This window comes from Lacerta agilis, chromosome 9, assembly GCF_009819535.1.
Source record: "Lacerta agilis isolate rLacAgi1 chromosome 9, rLacAgi1.pri, whole genome shotgun sequence".
NCBI lineage: Eukaryota > Metazoa > Chordata > Lepidosauria > Squamata > Lacertidae > Lacerta > Lacerta agilis.
Window position 1 is genome coordinate 70,107,060 of NC_046320.1, and position 26,426 is coordinate 70,133,485.

General features: G+C 51.2%; 1 protein-coding gene across 1 annotated transcript; it reads left to right on the forward strand.

Moving 5' to 3' along the window:
- Positions 1-913: 913 nt before the first annotated feature.
- Positions 914-4,252, forward strand: EGR4 (early growth response 4). Its single transcript, XM_033161201.1, has 2 exons — positions 914-1,014; positions 2,862-4,252. Exon 2 carries the CDS (start codon positions 2,870-2,872, stop codon positions 4,202-4,204), a length of 1,335 nt encoding a protein of 444 aa, XP_033017092.1. The 5' UTR covers positions 914-1,014; positions 2,862-2,869; the 3' UTR covers positions 4,205-4,252.
- The last annotated feature ends 22,174 nt before the right edge of the window (positions 4,253-26,426 follow it).

The following is a 26,426-nucleotide window of genomic DNA, read 5'->3' on the forward strand; positions in this document are numbered from 1 at the left end:
TGACCTAGAAATCTCCCCTCCTGGGGCACCCTCAGACCGGCAGCTGATGCCTGGACTAGGGGGAAGCCCGCTTCCATCTGGTCCCACTGCGCAACAGCGCCCCTTGGTGCCCGTGCCACAGCATGGCCTGGCAGCAGCCCAGAGAAGATCAGGCGTTGGGCGATTCTGGTGATATAGGCACCGACCCACCTCCAGATTTGCAGGATTTCTGGAGGCTTCCAACTTCCTGACGGCCAATTTTGTTTTATTCCCCCCCCTCCCTTTTCTTAACCATATAGATATGAACTGTTGTTGTTCGGAAAGCAGAGAGCGGGGAGGGGAGAGCGCGGAGTGAGGTGGCGAGAGCGAGGCGCCAAAAAAGATGCTAAAACGTCACAGGGAGAGATTTCCTTATTGGGTCTCCCTCGCCTGCATCCTGAGTCCATATATGGGCATTTATGTCACAGCAGCCTCGCTCGGGGAACTCCAGAAATGGAAGAGCGGAAGATCAGAGGCAGGTATATAAACGCAGGCTGCGCCTCCTCGGCTCTTTGCTTACAAACACCAAGGAGGGGAGAGAGAGACGCACCTGCCGAGCTCAGCCCAGGTGAGGCCTGGGATACAGATACAGCCCCCACCTCCCTAGGCAACCAGAGCATCCTCCTCTCTCTCTGCCACACGATCCTTCAGGACCAGCATCCCTGCATCTTTCCACCTGCCGGAGGATCCCTTTACTGAGCCCCCCTGGAGCTGAAGCGACCTCTGCCTTGGGGGGCCTCTCTCTGAGCAGCCAGGCAGGGGGCTCTCTCCTCCCTTCCACACCTCCTGCTTTCCTCCCATCCTTCCTCCCCCCCCCACCCCATTTCCCCCATCTCCTTTTCTTCAATTTGGAAATGTTGAACACCATGGATTTCTCACACCAGGACCCTCTGTACGACAAGTGTCAGCTGAAAGATGTTTCCGTCCCCGGGCAGGACCAGGAGTCCCAACTTTCGACGGAGCAGCCGAGGGAGGGAGCCTCTGATTTTCTCCCAGGTAAGGAGGAGAAGCCTGCTGAATCTCACCTTGGAAAGGGGCTGGTGTGGACCTGCTCTGGATTTTTTTAACCTGATTATTTCACGTGAAAGCAAGTCGGGTGGCAGGTGACCGGCATCAGATTCTAAAACGTTGCTGTTATAATGGTTAGGGTAAATTAAGAGTCCGTTAATTGTTTAAAACGATGGGGGGAGGGGTTTAGTAGGGGAATGTGGTTTGGAAATAGACTGTAATGGCATTCATTAGAATTGCGTGATTGGTGTTTTTTTTTGGGGGGGGGGGAGGTTAATTCAAAATAAACATAGAATAGAACCAGAAGGGCTCCCACAAGGCCATCCAATCCAACCCCTGCTTTGTGCCTACCAGATTCTATATGTGCTCAAAGCATTCTTGACAGGTGCTGGATTAACCATTTAACCCAAAATTTACAAAGGAGGAGGTTCTTCAACTTTGCTGCTAGGCAGTTCATCCAATTGCAGAACAGCTCTTGGAATTGGGGGCGGGGGTGGGGCGGGGCGCACAGGTTAACCTATACTTCATTGACACAGATGGTGAGCCAAGGAGAGCAGTGGGGTTGAAAAGGCTTCCCTTCCTCTCCTTATTCTCCCACCTCCCATGAAGCAGGGTATTATTATTCCCATTTCACAGATAGGGAATGGTGGTCGAGAGAATGGCTGGCCTGATGGCTGAGGAAGCCCATGCAAAGGCTGACACCACCCCAGTGCTCCAAATTTGGGTTATTCCCATTTAGAATCTCCCCCTCCCTTTTTTGGCAAACGATCTGCACTGGATTGAACATTGTGCTTGTGTCCAAGAGGACCCAGATTGAAAGGTCTTTGGGAAAAGTCCTTATCTCCATGGTAGAGCCTCTACCTTTCATGCAGGTAACGTGTCCAGGTAGGGCTGAGAAGGACACCTGCCCGAAGCTTTGGAGAGCTGCTGCCAGTCAGTGTAGACAGTTCTGAGCTAGCTGGACTGAAGCCCATCTTGTGCCTCTTCACTAGGGCAACCCACTTGCTATCTCCCAGTCTAACCAATGGTTAATTGCTAAAAGGATGGGTCAAGGCTGAAATGCAACTGGTGTGGAGGCCTTTACCCCCCAGATCCCAAGCCCATGAGGCTTGGTTATAGCTGCTTAGACTCTGCACGTGCTCAGGAACTCTTCCTTCCTTCTTTCTTTTATTTCACATGCTCTGGAGCCATTAAGACCTGGCCCATGGAGACCAACTCTGGGATCTAGCCCTGGGTCCATGAAGCCTTGAGCTTTACTCACCTCCTAGAAGTGTTGTGATGGTCAAATGAGCCAGGTGTGTGTAGGCATCATAACCCACCTCAAACTGCTGGATTAGGCTGCAAATCCACCTTGGACAAGCGAGTGCCTCATTGCAGGCACCCCACAGGAGGACATGCCTGACCCCTATTGCATCTGGGGCACGAAACAGGGCCATGGGGAGCTACATTCTACCAGCTCAGGCTATTGTCCATCTAGGTCAGGTCTATGTCCTTGATTTGGTGCCTGATCTTCAAGGTCACAGTCAGAAAAGGGGCTCAGCCCATCACCTGCCACCCGATGGCCACCTGTCAGGGTTTCTTTAGCTGCATTGCAAGGGGTTAGACCAGATGACCCTTGGGAAACCTTCCAACTCTACAGTTCTATGATGCCGGGACCCTTTTGGCTGAAGGATTAAACCTGAGGCCGTCTGCTTGCAAAGCCATGTGTGCCGCCATCATGCTAAGGGGCCATTGCACCCTCCACACTTCCCAGAAACCTCTGCTGCCTTCTCTTGTAGAGCTCTGGTGTTCTGTGATTATATTTGTAACGAAAACCCTATGTTTCTGCTTTCCAGGTGACTTTATGGGAGCCACAATGAACCCTGAAACCACAGATTACTACTTCATCTCCGGACAGCCCTCCCCACCGGTCAGCTATACGGGCAGCTTCTTCATCAAGACAGAGCAATGCCAAGACCAGGAGTCCCTCTTCAACCTGATGTCAGGCATTCTTGGCCTTTCTCCCTTCTCGTCTTCAGAGGCCCACCAGAGGCAGCCGGACGCCGCCTACAGCATCCCAGAGGCCATCCAGAACCATTTGGACCTCTATTCCACCTGCCAGCCCGAGTTGAACATTTCTGTGCGGCCGTCGTTAGCTGAGCAAAGCTATTCCACGTTCTCCAGCCCTGACACCACCCAGCAAGTCCAACCTTCTTCTGACGTGGGGGCCTCTTCCCAATGCCTGTTTAGCGAAAAACTGTTGGACAGCAAACAGGACACCAAGCTGTCGGCCATCTCCCCATCCCTGGAGAAGTTCAAATCTCCTTGTTCCCACTGGGACCCTCTCAGCCAGTCTCAGAATTACCTACCAGCGGAATACACCCCTCCAGAGACATTCCCCCCCGCAGAGGCCAGCCAGACAATGTTCCCCCAACTGGCATCAAAAACCGAGAATGTGCTGTCCGTCAGCTGCCAGTCAGAGCTCAATGGACTCCCCGAACAGTCGGGTTCCTTCGGACACAATCTGGACTTCACTTGCCTGCCAGAAAAGTTCTCCACTCTCACACAGATCCCCAGTGACTTTGTAGAGGCCAAGATCCCCAACCTACCGCCCCAGCTCATCCAAGACTTTGAGTCTTCCTTGCCCCAGGCCGAGGTCATGCCAAACCTGGCAAGCACCAATGACCAGAGGCTGCACACCAGCCACACCCCGCCATCAACTCCCATGACGGACTTCCTGGCCCATTCCTCTGGCTCCTTGGTCAACCCTCTAGCCCCCAGCAGGACCCCCGGAGCTGTCCCAGAGCCAAAGAAGAAGCCACGCCGGGGGAAGTGCTCCTCCAAATGCTTCTGCCCCAAACCCCATGAGAAAGCCTTCGCCTGCCCAGTGGAGAACTGCATCCGTTGCTTTGCGCGGTCAGACGAACTCAACCGCCACCTCCGCATCCACACCGGCCACAAGCCCTTCCAGTGCCGCATCTGCCTGCGGAACTTCAGCCGCAGCGACCACCTGACCACGCACATCCGGACGCACACGGGGGAGAAGCCCTTCTCCTGCGACGACTGCGGGCGCCGGTTCGCCAGGAGCGACGAGAAGAAGAGGCACAGCAAGGTCCACTTGAAGCAGAAAGCCCGGGCGGATGAGAAGCTCAAAGGCCTGGGCTTCTACTCTGTGGGACTTTCTTTCGGGATGCTGTAAAACCCCGGGGGCGTGGGTGCGAATCCTGCTGTGACTTTGTGGGGAGCTTTTTTTCTTTCTGGAAAGGGCTTGGGGCATTAATCTGGGAAACTCAGGTTAAGGTTCCTTCGTGCAGCATAGAGGGAACTGAACGAGAGACGTGGCTGGCCACAAGCATTGTGGCTTGTCCTGTTGATTCATTTTTTGGCGGTGTCCGGGCGGAAGACCGTGAATGGAGGGGACCAAAAGGGTCTGGTGGGATGCGGGCAACAGTTCAAAGTCATTCCATGCTCATTTGCAGAGGGGTTCAGGTCCAAAGGCCAGCTTCTGAGTTGTCAGCGATGTCTGTATTTTAGCAGAGGTGTGCTTCTGATTTTCAGCACCACATGAGTAGCGGACAGCTCCCAGTGGCGGAGCTGGGCTGAGAAAGGAGCTGAATTTCCCAAACAGCATTTGTTAAGATATATATATATATAACAAGAGGGAGAGAAACACCTATCTCTATTTTACACAAGAACAAGACAACTTTACAGTTTTTAATTAACCGAACCTACTTCCATTACATAAGCACTTTAATGGGCCTTCCAGGGAGACGGGGGGGGGGGGGTCATTAAACTAAATAAATCCTAAGAATAAAACTTCTCATGTTCAAACCACAGGGCTGGGGAAGGAGACACTTTCAAAGTTGTATACAATCAGCACAGTTCATTGCTTTGTTAATGATGCCAATTGTTGCCATGGAGCAGACAAACTTTGCTTAATGAACATTTTGTATATAATTGTGATTGCAGGATTTTTTTGGGGGGGTGGTTCTCATTTTTTTTTAAATGTAAATCACTCTCTTTGTAAAAACAGAATGTGCCGGGGTTATTACAAAGCTGTGTTTATTTTTACAATAAACGAAATTTGTTTTAATCTAAAAAAAGAAAAAGAAACCTTTTTAAGATTTATTCCATGCTACTTTTCACAGCCACTTTTGAACCCCAACCCAGATTTCCCCATCGAGAAACCTAAACCCTTCAGTAGTGGGGTAAAGGTAAAGGTAAAGGAACCCCTGACCATTAGGTCCAGTCATGTCTGATTCTGGGGTTGCGGCTCTCATCTCACGTTACTGGCCGAGGGAGCCAGCGTACAGCTTCCAGGTCATGGGGCCAGCATGACTAAGCCGCCTCTGGCGAACCAGAGCAGTGAATGGAAACTCCATTTACCTTCCCACTGGAGCAGTACCTATTTATCTACTTGCACTTTGACATGCTTTCAAACTGCTAGGTTGGCAGGAGCTGGGACCGAGCAATGGGAGCTCACGCCATCGCGGGGATTTGAACCACCGACCTTCAGATCAGCAAGCCCTAGGCTCTGTGGTTAGTTCCCTGTTTTCCCTGAAGGGAGCACAATGGGTGTTTTGGATGTAAGTGGGAAAGGGTGCTCCTAGGCAGAGCTGCCCATTTAGCAGCAAAGAGGATCCAGAAATCTGCTTTGTGGAGAGGAACACAGACCCCACAGCCAAAGACATCGCCTCTCCAAATCTATCCAGATTCCTGCCCAAACCACCTCTTGTCTGGATAATCCTCCTGCAGCCACTGTGATTTTTCTATCAAGGCTCTCCACGGCATGAGTTTCCAGTGCTCTGCATCTCCAAAAGCTGGCTCAAGTTAGAGATGGCAGCTTTGTAATCCTGGAATGAGAGATTTTTGACCCTCCAAGGGTTGTTGGATTCCAACTCTCAGAGGAGACTGATAGGAGATATGATAGGCATCTTCAGATATCTCCAGGGCTGTCACATGGAAGAGGTGGGTAGCCGTGTTGGTCTGCCATAGTCAAAACAAAATCGAAAATTCTTTCTAGTAGCACCTTAGAGACCAACTGAGTTTGTTCCTGGTATGAGCTTTCGTGTGCATGCACACTTCTTCAGATACACTGAAACAGAAGTCACCAGATCCTTAAGTATAGTTAAGGATCCTTAAGTATCCTTAAGTATAGTGCACCTTCCACAAGACATTCAATGACTTTCACCCCACCATCAACCTAACTATGAACCAATCTATGCAAGAAATACACTTTTTGGACACTACTATAAAAATACAGGATGGACACATAGACACCACCTTATACCGTAAACCAACTGACCGACAAACATATCTACATGCTTCTAGCTACCATCCCAAACATACCAAACAATCCATTGTATATAGCCAGGCCCTACGTTACAGCCGCATCTGTTCCACCTCTACAGACAGAGACTCTCACCTACAGACAGAGACTCTACAGACAGAGACTCTCACCTAAGAGATCTACAGCAAACCTTTTTAGAACTAAAATATCCACCTGATGAAGTTAAACAACAGATCGACAGAGCCAGACTGATACCCAGAGAGAACTTGCTGCAAGACAGACCCAAAAAAGAAAATAACAGAACACCACTAGTCATCACATACAGCTCCCAAGTTAAAACAGTACAACGCATCATCAGAGATCTACAACCTCTCCTAGACAATGACAGTTCTCTTTCTCAAGCTCTGGGAGGAAGACCCTTCATCGCATACAAACAGCCACCCAATCTCAAACAGCTCCTCACCCACAATAATACAAAAACAGGACTCAACATGGACACTGGTACCAGAGCCTGCAATAAACCCAGATGCCAACTTTGCTGCCACATAAACCCGGATAACACCATTACTGGTCCCAACAACATCAAACACACCATCTCAGGACTATTTAATTGCTCATCTTCCAACATAGTGTATGCAATCAAATGCCAACAGTGCCCTTCAGCTCTCTATATTGGACAAACAGGCCAAACCCTACGCCAAAGGATAAATGGACATAAATCTGATATCAGGAATCACAAGACAGAGAAACCAGTAGGAGAACACTTCAATCTCCCAGGACATTCTATAAAAGATCTCAAAGTAGCTGTCTTAATACAAAGAAATTTCAGAAATAGACTGGAAAGAGAAGTGGCTGAATTGCAACTAATCACCAAACTTAAAACCATGGAGAAACCTGGTTTGAACAAAGACATTGGATTCTTATCTCATTATACATAACAAAGCCATCTTTAGCCATCTCACCCCTTGCATTTCCCTGCAAGACTAACTGCAGCCGTTTAGAGTCGTCAACAGGTTTTCCACACTTATCAGCCTATCACCCATTCCCACCACCCTTCTGAGTAATACCCCTCCCCACTCCCCCACTATATTTAAGGATCTGGTGACTTCTGTTTCAGTGTATCTGAAGAAGTGTGCATGCACACGAAAGCTCATACCAGGAACAAACTCAGTTGGTCTCTAAGGTGCTACTAGAAAGAATTTTCGATTTTGTTTTGACATGGAAGAGGGAGCAAGATTGTTTTCTCCTGCTCCAGAGGGTAGGACTTGAACCCATGGCTTCCAGTTGCCAAGGAAGGAGATTCCAACTAAACATACAGAAAAGCTTTCTGACAGTAAGGACTGTTCGAACATGGAATGGTCTCCCTCAGGAGGTGGTGGACTCTCCTTCCTTTGAGGTTTTCAAGCAGAAGTTGGATGGTTGTCTGTCATGGGTGCTTTGCAGGGGGTTGGTCTAGATGACCCTAAGGACCCCTTCCAACTCTACAATTCTATGAGTCTACGATTCATTATATCAGAGACCAGGAACTTGTAGACCTCTGTATGTTGTTAGAATACATCTCCCACAATTCACGGCCATTGGCTTTGACAGCTGGAGCAGATGGGAGCTGGAGCCCATCAACACCTGAAGGGCCATTGGTCCCCCCACCCCCCTTCTAGAGAGTCCACTATTGGCTCTCCAGGAAAGCCAGTATGGGGCAATGGTTAGAGTGTCAGACTAGGACCTGGGAAACCCGGGTTCAAATCCCCACTCAGCCATGAAGCTCACCGGGTGACCTTGGAGTCAGTCGCTGCCTCTCAGCCTAGCCTGCCTCACAGGGTTAATAAATAATAATTAAAAAATTATTTATACCCCACCCTTCCCAGCCAAAAAAACCAGGCTCAGGGCAGCTAACACCAATTAAAATCACAGCAAAAAACATAAACCCAATCAATTTAAAATAACAGATTAAAATACAAATTTCAAAAATTCAATATTAAAACTACAGTCTCATTTTCAAATAACCCACCAATAAAGAATGAAGCATAAATATTAAACAGAAACCAACCCAAAGGCCAGGTGGAACAGCTCCGTCTTGCAGGCCCTGCGGAAAGATGCCAAATCCCGCAGGGCCCTGGTCTCTTGTGATAGACTGTTCCACCAAGTCGGGGCCAATACTGAAAAGGCCCTGGCCCTAGTTGAGGCCAACCTAGCATCTTTGTTGCTCGGGACCTCCAAAAGATTATTATTTGAGGACCTTAAGGTCCTACACGGGACATACCAGGAGAGGCGGTCCCTTAGGTACGAGGGATTAAATGAGAAAGGGAAGAACCATGAAGGCCACCTTGAGCTCCTTGGAGAAAAAGGTAGGGTGTAAAAATGCAATCAATCAATCAATCAATCAATCAGGTTGCTAGACTACAGCTCCCATCCTCCTTGATCACTGGCCGTGCCAGCTGAGGAGTTGGGACCCCAAGCATCAGCCAGTCCAACCCCCTGCAATGCTGCCTAAAAACCTCCAAAGAAGGAGACTCCACAACATCCTGCAGGAGACGGTTCCACTGTTACTGTCAGAAAGTTCTTCTTGATACTTAGTCAGAACACACACACACACACACACACTTTTTTTTGGCAACTTGAAGCCATTGGTTCGAGTCCTACCCTCTGGAGAAAACAAACTTGCTCCAGCTTATCTTCCAATTGCTTTGCTCTTTGTTACTGTTTATATGATCAGCTGTGTCGAATGGGGTCTGAATCCATGTGCAAGAAAGACAACGGACCAGGGAGGTGGAACATCTAGTGCAGGGGCCAAATCCTGCCTTCCAGGCCTCAGGCCTCTTCCCAGGCCACCCCACTCACCAACTTCATTTCCTTACTGGGCAAAAGGTGCCCCTGCACTCTGATTCTTGCTGGAGGCTAGAGAAGGGTGTCTATGCATGTATGCGTGCCAAAACTAGCCTACTGCTGCTGCTGGACATCCATCCAACTTGAGAGACAGTGGAGTGCGTCTCTGGGGGTGAAGTCAAACTGCCGCATTAGTGGCACCAAAGTGGCCTCTCCAGGGCGAAAGACTAGGCATTGTGGGTGGAGGTCCTGGGCTGCCCAGATGAAAAGACTCCTCTCTTGGCCTCGCTGGATTGGTCCAAAGGAAAGCGCAGAGCAATACGTCCCGCACCAGCTTGGCTGCAGGAATTGACAGGAGGTGTGCAAGGCGCCATCCAATTGTCTTGGAGTCTCATGTAGGGTTTACTCCTTAGTCTTTTCTACTTCTGAAGATGTCCCACAAGGTAGCGGAGGTTTAGGATCAGAGTTTTCCTTTAGAAAGCCTACTTGCTACAAAGGTGAAATTCACACTCATAGCGTAAGAACAGCCTGCTGGATCCGCATCCTGTTCTCACAGTGGCCAAATAGATGCCTCTGGGAATCAGGCACAACCACCATCCCTGTGCTGGCCCCAAGGGTTTGTCCGTGAAGCGAGGTCCAAGTCCAGTCCTGGGTCTAGGGGTCCAAAGGAGGTCAGTCCAGCGGGGAGCGAGGCAGGGAGCAGGTCGAGGTCCAAGGCAGGTTCAGGCACAAGGTTGCAGGTTGAGCATACGCTTGCAACTAAGTTGCTCACGCAACTTGGGCTGGGTCTGGCTGGCTTTTATCTGGCCCTATGCTTAGGGCGGCCCTGATCCTCCGGAGACTCGCCTCTCCTCCGGGCCTGGAGGCGAGCACTCCTCCTGAAAGCACTTAGCTCCCTTCGCCTCTCTGTCCTGAGCCTCTGCAGCTCAGGAGAGGCTGGTGGGTTACTGGACCCAGGGGCTGCCTCAGCTTCCTCTGAAGAGGCTGGGAGTGGAGCACCTGCAGGCAATGGGTCCTCCCTCCCATCAGGAGCCAGAGCAGACTCTGCTGATGCCTGCACCTGGGGATCCAGCACAGGTGGGGATCCTTCAGGCTCAAGCCCTGGCCCCGGCTCAGCTGGTTCTGGAGGCGGGGAATCCTGTGCAGGCTGGGATCCCTCAGGTTCAGCATCAGAGTCTGACTCCCAGGCCATCACAATCCCTGTGGTTTCCAGTAACTGGTGTTCAGAAGCATTGCTCCTCCAATTCTGGAGGCAGAGAGTAGACACCCTGGCTAGTAACCATCAATAGTCCTCTCCTCCTCCATGAATCTGTCTTATCCTCTTCTAAAGCCATCCAGGATGGTGGCCATCACTGCCTCCTGTGGCAGGGAGTTCCACAGTTTAACTCTGTACTGCGTGAAGAAGAACTTCCTTATATCTGTCCTGACTCTCCTGGCACTCAGCATCCTTGAATGTCCATGAGATCTAATGTTGCGACTCTCCTTCCTTGGAAGTTTTAAAGCAGAGGTTAGATGGCCGTCTGTCATGGATGCTGGAGGTGCTGGAGGAGACTCTTGAGAGTCCCATGGACTGCAAGAAGATCAAACATCCATCCTTAAAGAAATCAGCCCTGAGTGCTCACTGGAAGGACAGATCCTGAAGTTGAGGCTCCAGTACTTTGGCCACCTCATGAGAAGAGAAGACTCCCTGGAAAAGACCCTGATGTTGGGAAAGATGGAGGGCACAAGGAGAAGGGGACGACAGAGGATGAGATGGTTGGACAGTGTTCTCGAAGCTACTAACATGAGTTTGGCCAAACTGCGGGAGGCAGTAATGGATAGGCGTGCCTGGCGTGCTCTGGTCCATGGGGTCACGAAGAGTCGGACACGACTGAACGACTGAACAACAACAAATATTTTGAATTCCTTCTTTTCTCCTTCTAACTTATTTTTCACACGGAACTTATTTCATTCAGGTCTTTCAATATAAGTTTGTATATATTCCCTAAAGGCATTCCATTCCTTTTCCAACCTGTCCTTTGAGATCCCTCCAATATTCCCCATTATCTTAATCACATTATGGCACTCTATTAATTTGGCAAGCCATTCTGTTTTTGTCGGAATTTCAGTACTTTTCTGGTTTTTCGCAACGAGCAGCCTCCCGTCTACTGTTGCACATAGATAGAGCACCCTATCTACTTCTTTTAGATTTTCAGGCACGATGCCCACCTAGCCATGATTTCTACGCTCTGCCTCCACTGTTGCTTCTGAATCCCAGTTGCTGGGAACCACAGGAGGGGAGAGCATTTCTCTCGCACTCAAATCCCGACTGCAGATTTCCAACTGGCATCTGGTTGGCCACGGTGAGAACAGAGTGTTAGACTCGATGGGCCATTTGCCCAATTCAGCAGTCCATTCTTAAGCTTTTATGAAATCAGGTGTTGCAACCACTGAAGATTTAGCGTCTTGCAGGCGTCGCTGGAGAGAAGGCTGCTGAGCGCTCACTATGCAAGGCGCTTGCAGACCTGCCAGCATAGCCCGGATGTGAAAATACGACGCAGTGCAAGGGACACCCGGTGACTTAGTAGCAGAGCAACAATCTCAGTGCATTTCCCATCCTTTGCAATGGGTTTGCGCTCGACGTTTATTTAAAGCTGCAGCCTGTGAGGTAACGGACGCATGTGTGTTGGCATGTGTTGTCAAGAGAGACACTCGCTCTTCCCAAATTCTGCTAGTTTCCCCCTCCAGGGCTTCAGAGCAGAGTTGTTCCCATAACAACAACCAAACGCCGTTTGTATGTCGAAGAAGGTCCTGGTTCAGCATTGTTTCCTGCAGTTATATCACAATCCGGTTCTGATTCTTGCCTTGCAGACAACAAATAAATGCAAGATAATAATAATTTTTAAAAAAAAAACAGAATAAAAGCATGATCAAAAACAAGCCAATAACCCCCAGTCCCTAGCCATTACATTTTCACTCCAGCTTTCCTCTAAGGAGCTCAAGGCAGCATACATATCGGTACTTCTCCTCCTACCCATCTTATCCTCACAACAACCCTGTGAGGTTGGTTAGGCTGAGAGCAAGCAACTGGCCCACAGTCACCCAGTGAGCTTTATGGCTGAGTAAGGATTCAAACCCTGGTCTCCCAGCTCTCAGTACTTCACTCCGTTTTTGTATTAGTTTGTTTGAGTGCCCTGAGTGCTCACTGGGAGGACAGATCCTGAAGCTGAGGCTCCAATACTTTGGCCACCTCATGAGAAGAGAAGACTCCCTGGAAAAGACCCTGATGTTGGGAAAGATGGAGGGCACAAGGAGAAGGGGACAACAGAGGATGAGATGGTTGGACAGTGTTCTCTAAGCAACTGGCATGAATTTGGCCAAACTGCGAGAGGCAGTGAAAGATAGGGGTGCCTGGCGTGCTCTGGTCCATGGGGTCACGAAGAGTCGGACACGACTAAACGACTAAACAACAACAACTCTCCCAAGGATAGGAAGGCAAGTGTGGCAGGAAGATTCAAGGATAATTAAAGAAACATTTAAGCATTTCAGTGTGGTATAGGCATGCCACTGGACTCTTTTTGGATATTCAACCAGAAACAATATTCTGCAGTTTTCTACAACATTTGTTTGGATTCAAACTACAAGAAAGAAGATTCCACTGTCGAACAGCTCTTACTGTCAGGAAGTTCTTCCTAAAGTTTAGGTGGAATCTTCTTTCTTGTAGTTTGAATCCATTGCCCCGTGTCCGCTTCTCTGGAGCAGCAGAAAACAACCTTTCTCCCTCCTCTAGATGACATCCTTTGATATATTTGAACATGGCTATCATATCACCCCTTAACCTTCTCTTCTCCAGGCTAAACATACCCAGCTCCCTAAGCCGTTCCTCATAAGGCATCGTTTCCAGGCCTTTGACCATTTTGGTTGCCCTCCTCTGGACACTTCCTAGCTTGTCAGTATCCTTCTTGAACTGTGGTGCCCAGAACTGGACACAGTATTCCAGGTGATTGACAAAGAAAGCAGGAAGGGGAGACGAGAGGAAGTCAAGATACAATGTAAAGGATAGAAGTTAGTGATAATAATAAGTTTTCTGTTTTTATTGTAGGTTTTCTCTTTTGTATGGTTATACTGTTTTTGTATTTGTTTGTTGTTGTTGTTGGTTGTTGATTTTTTGTTGATTGATCGAAACAAAATAGAAAATTCTTTTCAGTAGCACCTTAGAGACCAACTGTGTTTGTTCTTGGTATGAGCTTTCGTGTGCATGCACACTTCTTCAGATAGTGTTGATTGATGATTCTTTGTTGATTGTTGTTTTTATAAAATTTAATGAATATATTATTAAAAAATCAGACATTAAAAACTTCCCTAAACAGGGCTGCCTTCAGATGTCTTCTAAAAGCCAGATAGTTGTTTATTTCCTTGGCATCTGATGGGAGGGCGTTCCACAGGGAGGGTGCCACTACCGAGAAGGCCCTCTGCCTGGTTCCCTGTAGCTTTGCTTCTCGCAGTGAGGGAACCACCAGAAGGCCCTTGGAACTGGACCTCAGTGTCCGGGCAGAACAATGGGGGTGGAGACGCTCCTTCAGGTATCCTGGGCTGAGGCTATTTAGGGCTTTAAAGGTCAGCATGTATAGATATAGTCCGATTCTGGAAGGACTTAAAAGCTGCAAACTTGAATGCTTGATACGGGAGAAATAAAAAAATTCCTTCCAGTAGCACCTTGGAGACCAACTAAGTTTATTCATGCACACGGAAGCTCATACCAAGAACATACTTAGTTGGTCTCTAAGGTACTACTGGAAGTAATTTTTAATTTTTTAATTTTTTACTTTGTTTTGACTATGACAGACCAACACGGCTACCTACCTGTAACTGATACGGGAGAGTAAGGCATAAATTGACCCGCAAATTAAAACTGGCACAGAGGCACATTTGCAGGAGCTTCATTTGGTTCACAAATTCTCCAGGAAATCAAAGACCAATTTCAGAGCTTTATACAAACTTGCGGATCACTTAATAAGGCCATGTTTTACAGGTATATGCCATTATAAGTTGATGTGTATTTATGGGAATGCAAATTTTAAAGAATAAAATATGTTATTATTTTTTAAGATGCATTGCAGGGAGGAGAGCCTGGCTGCTGGTTAGCAGCATCTCTCGACCACCGCAAGACGGGAGTCTCTCCTCTTCTCGGAGTAAGCACCGCTGGATCTCTTTCCACGCACCGTCTCTTTTGAATGATGCATGAAGCTTTATTAATACCCCCTCACAAAACGCATTATGGATGCAATTGCAGGAAAAACCACTCACCAGTCCCACAGTGAGAGGTGCGCAATCCCTGCTGCATTATTGTCTATGTTGTTTTTAAGTGTGTGTGTGTGTGTGTTTGTTTGTATTTGCAATCCTCAATGTGCTTTGCAGCCGTTAGCCTCATCAGAAGCAGGTCAGCTGCAGCCTCGGCTGGGGATGTACTTACAATCTCAACAACATGCACGAGTGGCAGGCTTCAGGGAATCGGATCCCCCTCCCTCACGGCTGGCAGCCAGAAATGGGAAAACAAGATGTTCTTACCGTGGTATTTTATTCAATGTTCACAGAGAGAGACGGATGGTGGCACCTCTCAGGTAATGGCGTTGCTCCAAGTAAAGTCCCACCCCCACCCCGTCTCTTCTATTGTACGCCATCCCTGTGCCGGCTGGTCTGTGCTTTCTGCCTCTGAGCTTTCTGTTCTACTACTCTCAATGCACACCGGGTCCTGGGAGAGGGGGTTCAGGAATGCTTTCAAGAGACACTGAGTATGTCAGCTGTCTGTCCCCTGGTGCTTCTTCTCCCAACAATTCCCAGCTTCTCCCCTCTGCAGCCTCTGAACTATGCCCTTCTGCAAAACACTGTTCTAAATCTATACTCTTCTCCTCTTCTCCGGGAAGGTTCAAGAGAAGGGGGGGGGGTCGGTCCCCACCATTCCTCCTCAGACTAATCCCTGACAACGAGTCCGATTCAGATGTGGGCTCTGGAGCTGCCCCTCTGCCAGTCCTGGGATGCTCATGTCAGGGTTGAGCCAGATGAGGAGGAGAGGGGGCAAGCCCCCCCTTGCGAGGCTGCACCCACAGAAGAACCTGGGGAAATGGATGAGTTCATACCTGGAGAAGACTGGTGGCGGCACTCCTCGGAAGAGGAAGAGTCAGATGGAGAGGGGGAAAGACCAGAACAGGAGGAGGAAGAAGTCGAGCCAGAATCAGGCCCTTGTGAAGAGAGAAACCGGCAGGGCCCCTCCCCTCCTCCCTTCTCAGCTGTAGAGCTGAGAGATGCAGGGAACAATTAGAGGCAGCTGCAACTTGTAAGAAGAAGAAGAAGAAGAGTGTGCTGGCCCCAAGGGTTTGTCCATGAAGCGAGGTCCAAATCCAGTCCTGGGTCTAGGGGTCCAAAGGAGGTCAATCCGGCAGGGAGCGAGGCAGGGAGCAGATCAAGGTCCAAGGCAGGTTCAGGCACAAGGTTGCAGGTTGAGCACACGCTTGCAACTAAGTTGCTCACGCAACTTGGGCTGGGTCTGGCTGGCTTTTATCTGGCCCTATGCTTAGGGCGGTCCCGATCCTCCGGAGACTCGCCTCTCCTCCGGGCCTGGAGGCGAGCACTCCTCCTGCAGACACTTAACTCCCTTCGCCTCTCTGCCCTGAGCCTCTGTAGCTCAGGAGAGGATGGTGGGTTACTGGACCCAGGGGATGCCTCAGCTTCCTCTGAAGAGGCTGGGAGTGGAGCACCTGCAGGCAATGGGTCCTCCCTCCCATCAGGAGCCAGAGCAGACTCTGCTGATGCCTGCACCTGGGGATCCAGCACAGGTGGGGATCCTTCAGGCTCAAGCCCTGGCCCCGGCTCAGCTGGTTCTGGAGGCGGGGAATCCCGTGCAGGCTGGGATCCCTCAGGTTCAGCATCAGAGTCTGACTCCCAGGCCATCACACCATCCCCCCTCCCAGGCCCCCCCCCCCTCAACCGAGGGGCCGGACCAGGCTTGCTGGGGTAAGCTGCATGGAAATCACGGAGGCAGGCAGGTGCGTGGACGTTTTTCGCTGGTTCCCATGAACGATCCTCAGGCCCATACCCCTTCCAGTCGATGAGGTATTGGAGCTTCCCCCTGCGGTATCGTGAGTCGAGAATGCGCTCCACCTCGTACTCAGGCTCCCCCTTAACCAAAACTGGCTGCGGTCGTGGATTGTCTGGGTGGAACTCGTCGGGCGGGGCGACTGGACTAAGTAGGGACCGGTGGAACACTGGGTGAACCTTGAGCGATGGAGGTAACTGGAGGCGAAACGCCACCGGTGACACCTGCGCAGTGATGGTGAATGGGCCGGCAAACCGTGCATCCAGCTTTCGTGAGGGCCGAGAAGGATGCAGGTGACGGGTAGAGAGCCACACCCGATCGCCAACATGGAGTTCTGGCCCCTCCTGACGATGTCGGTCAGCCTGGGCCTTGTATGCGTCCTTGGCCTGGCGCAGTTGCTCCATCAATAATTGTTGCTGGGACTGAAGCTCCTGAAGCCAGTCTGTCACTGCGGGGACCGCGGAAGCTGGCAGCACGTCCGGGAACAAACGAGGATGGTAGCCGTAGGAGGCCTGGAACGGGGTCTGCTGGGTGGAGGCGTTCACTGCATTGTTGTAGGCGAACTCCACCAATGGCAAGTGATCGACCCAGTCATCCTGCTGGAAACTGCAGTAACACCGGAGGTACTGCTCCAGCACCGCATTTGCCCGTTCCGTCTGGCCATCGGTCTGCGGGTGGTGGGCCGAAGATAGACAGACCTCCGTCCCAAGGGTCTGGTGCAGGGCTCGCCAGAAGTGGGATGTGAACTGGACGCCGCGGTCAGAAACCACACGCTCGGGCAGGCCATGCAGGCGGAAGATGTGCTGCAAGTACAGTTGAGCCGTTTCCTTAGCTGTGGGTATGGACGGGCAGGGGGCACAGTGCACCATCTTAGTGAAATGGTCCGTGAAAACCAGGAGGCAGGTACAGTGACGAGATGGGGGCAAGTCCACCACAAAGTCCAGCGAGACCGTGTGCCAGGGACGCGGTGGGACTGGTAATGGCTGGAGCAGACCGGGGGGTCGCCCGGTAGGACCCTTGGCCCGCCGGCAGACATCGCAACCAGCAACATAGCGTGCCACATCAGCCTTCAGGCGGGGCCACCAGAACTCCCGGCTTACCAGATGGGTGGTCCGGTACCGCCCAAAGTGCCCTGCTGCTGGGGCATCGTGGGACATCTGGAGAACCTCAGCCCGCAATGGTCCTGGTGGGATGTATAGACGACCCTGGTGCAGCAGTAGGCCCTGGTGCAGGGCCAGCCCCGGATATCGAGGGCATGACCCGTCAGACAGTTCCCGGAGCCGTTCCTGTGCCCAAGCGTCGACCCGTTGCTGTTCTCGCACCCGAGCCTGCAGCGGCTTGGCCTCCTGAGTGTCCAGGAATGCGGCTGGTGGTAAGATAGTCGTCGGTACTGCCTGCTGTACAGTGTCTGCGACGTCCTCAGGTTTCCGGGACAGGGCATCCGCTTTCCGGTTTTGGGAGCTAGGGATGTAGCGGATCCGGAACTGGAACCGGGAGAAAAACAGCGCCCACCGGATCTGCCTTTGGTTCAACTTGCGGGTGGTCTGGAGGTACTCCAGATTCCGGTGGTCCGTTCTCACTTCCACCGGGTGTCGTGCCCCCTCTAGATGATGGCGCCAGACCTCAAAGGCCACCTTGATGGCCAGTAGTTCCCGCTCCCACACGGTATAGTTACGCTCCGCCGGAAGGAGCTGCCGGGAGTAGTAAGCGCAGGGTAACAGTGGCGCATCGGGTCCGTGTTGCTGAGACAGGATGGCACCGAGAGCCGTACTGGAGGCATCAGTCTCCACCACGAAGGGACGAGAGGGATCAGGATGCTGTAAAATCGGCGCCCTCTGGAAACAGGCTTTCAACCCCTGAAATGCCACTTCAGCCTCCTCATCCCAGGAGAAGGGCGTCTTGGGGCGCAGCAGTCGGGTTAATGGGGTGGTGCGATGAGCATAATCTGCAATGAAGGTCCGGTAATAGTTGGCGAACCCTAGGAACCGCTGTAAGTCCTTGCGGTTCCGGGGCGCTGCCCACTCTCGAACCGCAGCCACCTTCCCAGGGTCCATCTGCACCCCGTCAGGGGAGAGTCGGTGTCCAAGGAAGTCTACTGACCGCTGGTGGAACTCGCACTTGCTGAGCTTGGTGTACAGTCGGTGCTCCCGCAAGCGCTGCAACACGGACCGAACATGACTCTCGTGACGGGCTGGGTCACGGGAATAAACCAGAATATCATCTAGGTACACCACCACGTATTTGTCTAGCAAGTCCTGGAACACGTGGTTGATGTACCGTTGAAACACGGCGGGCGCGTTGCATAATCCGAACGGCATAACCAGGTATTCAAACTGCCCATACCGGGTCCCGAATGCAGTCTTCCACTCGTCCCCGGCACGGATCCGAATCAGGTTGTAGGCCCCTCGGAGGTCCAGTTTGGTGAACATCTGCGCCCCCTGCACCCGCTCCAGCAATTCTGCAATAAGGGGCAAGGGGTACCGGTCTGGGATGGTGATCTTATTCAGGGCCCGGTAGTCATGGCAGAGGCGAAGCTCCCCACACTTCTTCTTAACGAAGAGTACAGGAGCGGCAGTGGGTGAGGTAGAGGGTCTAATGAACCCGCGTTCCAGGTTCTTGCGAAGGAAGTCCTGCAAGGCTTCACGCTCTGGCTCCGAAAGAGAATATAAGCGGCTCACAGGCAGGGGCGCCCCAGGCTGTAGGTCTATGCCGCAGTCGAAGGACCGATGAGGCGGCAGCTTGTCTGCTCCCTGTTCCTCGAACACGTCTAAATAGTCTTGGTACACAGCAGGGAGCGTTGACAAAGCCTGACCCATGGGGGCAGCTGCTACTAACTCGGACTGAGCATGGGAACCCGGGTCTGGGAAGCGTACAGTCCGATTGACCCAGTCGATCTGAACATTGTGCGACTTCAGCCAGTCCATCCCAAGCACCAGGGGAAACCGGGGCATGGTGGCAATGTCCAGGGTTCGCACCTCCCGGTGCTGCTGGTAGCACAGGACCAAGGGCTGGGTCTCCCGAGTAACAGCGCCCGAGCGTAGGAGCCGTCCGTCAATTGCCTCCACCTGTACTGGTTCCGGCTTGTTCTGAAGCGGCACCTGATGCTGAGTGGCGAAGGCAGAGTCCATATAGGAGCGGGTTGCCCCCGAATCCACCAGAGCGTGGGTGAGAATCCAGGGCCCACCGGGGGGGGTATAGACGCACCGGTATCATGAGGTGTTGCAATTCCACTGGTGAGGGCCCATCATGCGATGCTTGGGACCCCAGGTAGCCTGGGCCATCGGCTACTGGGGTTGGCCGTTTTCCCTGCGGCTGGCGTTTCTCAGGGCAGGTTCGGGCGTAGTGTCCACTCCCACCGCAGTAGAGACACAGGTTCCCCTCCTGACGCCGAGTCTTTTCCGAGGGGGAGAGGCGAGGCCGCGCTGCCCCGAGCTGCATCGGCTCCTCCAATGACTCAGCTCTGGCCACGGAACTGCTGGGAAGCACCGGCGCCGGGAGGCCGGAGTGCCGGCGGCCCCGGGCCTGGCGACGGTCCTCCAACCGATCGTCTATCTGCAGACTCCGTTGGATGAGGGCATCCAGTGTGGCAGGGCGATCCAACGTGGCCAGCTGATCCAGTATCTCGTCTGAAAGTCCCTCGAGATACTGGTCCCGCAGGGCAGAGTCGTTCCAGGTCAAGTCCTGCGCCAGCAGCCGAAATTCCGTGGCATAGGTGGCCACTGTGGACTTGCCCTGTTTCAACCGCCGAATTGCCCGATTGGCTTGACTCCCCTTCTGAGGGTTGGCGAACGTGGTTTCCAGATGATTGCAAAACCCCGTATAGTCTGTCAGCAAGGGGGAGTCTTGCCGGAGCAGCGGCAACGCCCACTTGGCCGCCTGGTCCTTCAGCAAGCTGATCAGGAAGTGCACCTTAGTGCGATCGTCAGGGAAATCCCGAGCTCGCCCCTGAATATACAGCTTGGCCTGGGCGAGAAACATGGGAAAGCTGGCTGGGGACCCATCAAATTTCTCTGGCAGGGCCACTGGGTACTTGCCAGGAGCTGGGGCGGCGGCTCCAGGAGCCAGTAAGGCATCCAAACGCTGCTGAAGCGCCGTAACCACATTGCTTAGCTGCTGCACGGTGTGGGTCAAGGCCTGGTTCTCCTGGGCCAATGCCACCAGCGCAGCCGCCTGGTCAGCCATGGCTACTAGTTCCTCCCGAACGCACCCCAGCGAAGGGGGAGTGCGGGTGTGGCGTGAGCAAACTGTGCTGGCCCCAAGGGTTTGTCCATGAAGCGAGGTCCAAATCCAGTCCTGGGTCTAGGGGTCCAAAGGAGGTCAATCCGGCAGGGAGCGAGGCAGGGAGCAGATCAAGGTCAAAGGCAGGTTCAGGCACAAGGTTGCAGGTTGAGCACACGCTTGCAACTAAGTTGCTCACGCAACTTGGGCTGGGTCTGGCTGGCTTTTATCTGGCCCTATGCTTAGGGCGGTCCCGATCCTCCGGAGACTCGCCTCTCCTCCGGGCCTGGAGGCGAGCACTCCTCCTGCAGACACTTAACTCCCTTCGCCTCTCTGCCCTGAGCCTCTGTAGCTCAGGAGAGGATGGTGGGTTACTGGACCCAGGGGATGCCTCAGCTTCCTCTGAAGAGGCTGGGAGTGGAGCACCTGCAGGCAATGGGTCCTCCCTCCCATCAGGAGCCAGAGCAGACTCTGCTGATGCCTGCACCTGGGGATCCAGCACAGGTGGGGATCCTTCAGGCTCAAGCCCTGGCCCCGGCTCAGCTGGTTCTGGAGGCGGGGAATCCCGTGCAGGCTGGGATCCCTCAGGTTCAGCATCAGAGTCTGACTCCCAGGCCATCACAAAGAGTTTGGATTTGATATCCCGCTTTTCACTACCCGAAGGAGTCTCAAAGCAGCTAACATTCTCCTTTCCCTTCCTCCCCCACAACAAACACTCTGTGAGGTGAGTGGGGCTGAGAGACTTCAAAGAAGTGTGACTAGCCCAAGGTCACCCAGCAGCTGCATGTGGAGGAGTGGAGACGCGAACCTGGTTCCCCAGATAACGAGTCTACCGCTCTTAACCACTACACCACACTGACGTGGTTACAGGCCGGCTACTTAAGAAAGGCTGGCTGCTCCCTTCGCTAGCACCTGCAACTGCTGTGCTGAGGGCATGGTTGCTCTTGCATGTTCTGTTCCTGTGTTCCTGACTCCTGGCTTGTTCCTGACTCCTGGCTGGTTCCTGACTTGGACTGTTCCTGACTTCGGCTTCTCCTGACCCTGTGCTGATACCTGACTTCAGCTGGCTTCTGACCCGGACTGTTCGACCTCGGCTTATCTGACTGACTGCCGCACTTCAGCACGCCAACTTGTTGGCGCCCTAACAGCTCACACTGCTTTGCTCGGCTGCAGCCTGCGGGACAAGCCCTCAACAACTTACTTATGAGATCACCTGACCTGTGCTGGCCCCAGGGGTTGGTCCGTGAAGCGAGGTCCAAGTCCAGTCCTGGGTCTAGGGGTCCAAAGGAGGTCAGTCCGGCGGGGAGCAAGGCAGGGAGCAGGTCGAGGTCCAAGGCAGGTTCAGGCACAAGGTTGCAGGTTGAGCACATGCTTGCAACTCAGTTGCTCACGCAACTTGGGCTGGGTCTGGCTGGCTTTTATCTGGCCCTATGCTTAGGGCGGCCCCGATCCTCCGGAGACTCGCCTCTCCTCCGGGCCTGGAGGCGAGCACTCCTCCTGTAGGCACTTAGCTCTCTTCGACTCTCTGTCCTGAGCCTCTGCAGCTCAGGAGAGGCTGGTGGGTTACTGGACCCAGGGGCTGCCTCAGCTTCCTCTGCAGAGGCTGGGAGTGGAGCACCTGCAGGCAATGGGTCCTCCCTCCCATCAGGAGCCAGAGCAGACTCTGCTGATGCCTGCACCTGGGGATCCAGCACAGGTGGGGATCCTTCAGGCTCAAGCCCTGGCCCCGGCTCAGCTGGTTCTGGAGGCGGGGAATCCTGTGCAGGCTGGGATCCCTCAGGTTCAGCATCAGAGTCTGACTCCCAGGCCATCACATGACCCTACACAGGCCCACTTGACCACTTCGATCAGTGTAATTGGCACGGCTACAGGAGCCCCATAATACCCACTCTGCAATTGCAAGAACTTGATTTTTTAGTGTGGCAGCACCTACCGTACACTTTGGAACTCCTTGCCTATTGATATCAGGCTGGCAGGCTCCTTCACTGTGTTTCCTGCTAAGGCAACCCTACACAGAGGCTTAGAAAGCCGGTGTGAATTTTTAACCCTTTTTACTATTTCGACCTTTTGCATGTTTTAAACGCTAGTTGTCCGTTTTTCTTGGTGATTGGATTTTTAAAAGAAAACCAGACTGCTTTCAGGTTGTTACTTTTGCAGTCAGGCAGTCTATCAATTTCATGATGGAAATAGAATAAATACGTGGTAAAGCCACCCGCTGCGAGGTTCCTTTGGGCTGCCGGTCGCTCGGGAAGCACCGGGATGGAACGAAAGGTTCTGCCAGGAGAATGATTGATGGATGGTGAAGCTGGGGCACAGAAGCAGCAAAGGGCCAGGAGCGGGGGGGGGGTACAGGGACCTCCTACTTCGGGGAAGGGTTCTGTGGTTCAACATTAGAACATATGGTATACATGCGAAATTTCTCTCGGAGGCAGTAAGAGTCAGAAATCAGTATATACTGTACTTGCTAAAGCTCCTCTGTTGGCTAGCAAGGCCTCTCTTACGCCTTAATAACTCAAAACAAAATAAAATAAAAAAAATCATTCCAGTAGCACCTTAGAGACCAACTAAGTTTGTTCTTGGTAAGAGCTTTCGTGTGCATGCACACTTCTTCAGTTACCTTAATAACTGTTGATATATAGCATTGTTGTATACAATTTTCAAATGTAATCTGTTCCGGGAGACGGTTTGACTTCTGATACATTCGAAAACTGAAGCATGCATTTCCGGAAGCATTTCTGTCTGGAAAACTCAATACGGTAACCGCGTGGCACATTTATCCTCCAAAAAGCGTTCAAAAACCGAAGCAGTTACTTCTGGGTTTTCTTTTTCTTTTTTTCTTTTTTTAATTAGCCTCAGGTAGCCTCAAATAACACAGGATGGCCTTGGGAAATTTGAATGGCTTCCACGGGATTACAAAGGGCAGATAAAAAAGCTCAGGAGAGGAGAAAGGGGAGGTTTAGAAATACCTCCTGGTAGCTCCCGGATTCTTTATCAGGCTAGACTTTGATCTTTTCTGAGTGTCTTTCTGTATTATTGTTATTATTTTGTAAAAAGCTCCTACTCACTCTGTTGAGGCTCACAGAAGACTTACTGCCGGCGCCATCTTTCTCTCGCTCCAACTATTACTCCAGTGCCCTTTTTTTAAATATCTGGGTGTTACATTCCAGGCTACATCTAGTTGGCAAGCCCACTTTAAGGCTGTAACCCTCCTAACACGAAGAACAATTGGTGTCCTGCTTAGCTTCTTCTATACCCGGGGAGGACAATTGGTGATCCCGGCAATAAGAGCTTTTGTTGGGAAAGCTATTCCCCAGATGTTATATGGGGTAGAGCTCTGGGGGTGGAACCAGAGGCTGTTGGAACGGCTTGAAATTTTGCAAAATTACTATCTCAAGAGGATCCTAGGCCTTCCTCAAGGAACTCCGGCAGCTTACTTGAGAGTGGAGGTAGGATTACCTTCTGTGTCTGCCAGGGCCCACTTGAGATTCTTACGTTTTTACATCAACCTTGCAAATACCTCGAACACCTTACTGGCCAAACAAGCCTTTGTTTCTCTTCAAAAGAACACCACTTGGCGTCAAAATCTATCTGATATCCTGGTTAGATACACCCTACCGGAGTTTAATACACTCAAACTGTGGAGCCCGGACAAAGTTCGGGAATGGATCCTGGAGAGAGACGCCCTGTTAGACATCACAAAAATACAGAACCCAGGGTCCTCCCACTGGTTTCCCCGACTGAAATCAGTTAAAACCTGCGCCAATTACTTGGCGAATATCACCGATCCCACACTCCGGAGAGCTTTCACCATGGCCCGTTTTCAAACTATCCCTACGGCCTATCTGTCAGGCAGATATGCAAAAATCCCGGTAGAGCACCGTTTATGTCCTTGCCACATGAGAACCAAAGAGGACCTCACGCATTACTTGTTGTACTGTCCCATTTACTCGGCCTTCAGGGATGCGATCTTACAAACTATTCCCAAGTCATTAGTCAACTCTGAGGACCAAGTAAAGTTTCTGCTGGTGGACGCTGACCCACGGATTACCCACGTGGTAGCGGTTTTCATGGCAAGGGCTATGAAAACCAGGGTGAGGTTCCTGAATGAGGCAGAGAAGGCCCTCCCATCGCTCTCCTAACCTGTTGAATCCTTTTTCCTGTATGGGGGGTGTTGGGTTTCATTTTTTGCCTCTTTGTTTTTTTGTTTGGTCTGGATTTGTCCCCTTTGCTGCGACAGCGCGGCACAGGCTTTTAAAATCTTAAACCTATTTTAATAATTTTATTGTTTTACTTTTTAATGGTGTTGTATGGTGTTTTGTGTAAAGGCATGGACCTCACAAACCTAATAAATGTTGTTGTTGTTGTTGAGTACTTCTGGGTTTTCAGCGTTCGAAAGCCAAGACGTTCGACTTCCGAGACAGTCGTAAACCACAGCAGTACCTCGGTTTATGAACTTAATTCGTTCTGGAGGTCTGTTTTTAACCCAGTAGCACCTTAGAGACCAACTGAGTTTGTTCTTGGTATGAGCTTTCGTGTGCATGCACACTTCTTCAGATACCTTCTTCAGATATACTTCTTCAGATGCACACTTCTTCAGGTATCTGAAGAAGTGTGCATGCACACGAAAGCTCATACCAAGAACAAATTCAGTTGGTCTCTAAGGTGCTACTGGAAAGAATTTTCTATTTTGTTTCGACTATGGCAGACCAGCACGGCTACCCACCTGTAACTGTTTTTAACCCGAAACCATTCTTAATCTGAGGTGTGCTTTCACTAATGAGGCCTCTTGCTGCCGCCGCGCCGCCAGCACACGATTTCCGTTCTCATCCTGGGGCAAAGTTTGTAACCCAAGGTACTACATCTGGGTTAGCGGAGTTTGTAAGCCAAGGTGTTTGTAACCCAAAGCATTTGTAACCCAAAGTACCACTCTACTGTGTATTTTGGGTCTGTGCACCACAATAAAGGACCGCTTTATGGAACCTGACTATCTATGTGTCTTGGTTGATGGCACCAACCTTTGGCCCTTGAGACTCAAGAGTGCTTGGACAGGACTTCTCCTTGCCCTAGATATCATATAGAATCATAGAATCATATTGTTGGAAGAGACCACCAGGGCCATCCAGTCCAACCCCCTGCCAAGCAGGAAACACCATCAAAGCATTCCTGACAGATGGTTGTCAAGCCTCCGCTTAAAGACCTCCAAAGAAGGAGACTCCACCACACTCCTTGGCAGCAAATTCCACTGTCAAACAGCTCTTACTGTCAGGAAGTTCTTCCTAATGTTTAGGTGGAATCTTCTTTCTTGTAGTTTGAATCCATTGCTCCATGTCCGCTTCTCTGGAGCAGCAGAAAACAACCTTTCTCCCTCCTCTATATGACATCCTTTTATATATTTGAACATGGCTATCACATCACCCCTTAACCTTCTCTTCTCCAGGCTAAACATACCCATCTCCCTAAGCCGTTCCTCATAAGGCATTGTTTCCAGGCCTTTGACCATTTTGGTTGCCCTCTTTTGGACACGTTCCAGCTTGTCAGTATCCTTCTTGAACTGTGGTACCCAGAACTGAACACAGTATTGCAGGTGAGGTCTGACCAGAGCAGAATATAGTGGTACTATTACTTTCCTTGATCTAGACGCTATACCCCTATTGATGCAGCCCAGAATTGCATTGGCTTTTTTAGCTGCTGCATCACACTGTTGACTCATGTCAAGTTTATGGTCTACCAAGACTCCTAGATCCTGACATTTGCTTCAGAGCCCAAAGATGGGCAGACTGGACCCAATCCAAGGGCACATCTCAATCACAGTCACAGAATCCATTTCCTCTAAGACTCTTACTTCTTCCATCCTTTTTTTGTTTTTTTGTTTTGTTTTGTTTTGTTTTTAAATTGAGTTTCTATTCCTTAAGCCTGGTGAGATAGGCTTGGAAGTCTTATGGCATTGCTTAGTGAAAGCTCAGGACCCAGAAAGGGATTTGAGGAGGTTTTCCTTCTGGCAAGAGTTTTCCAGCGAAA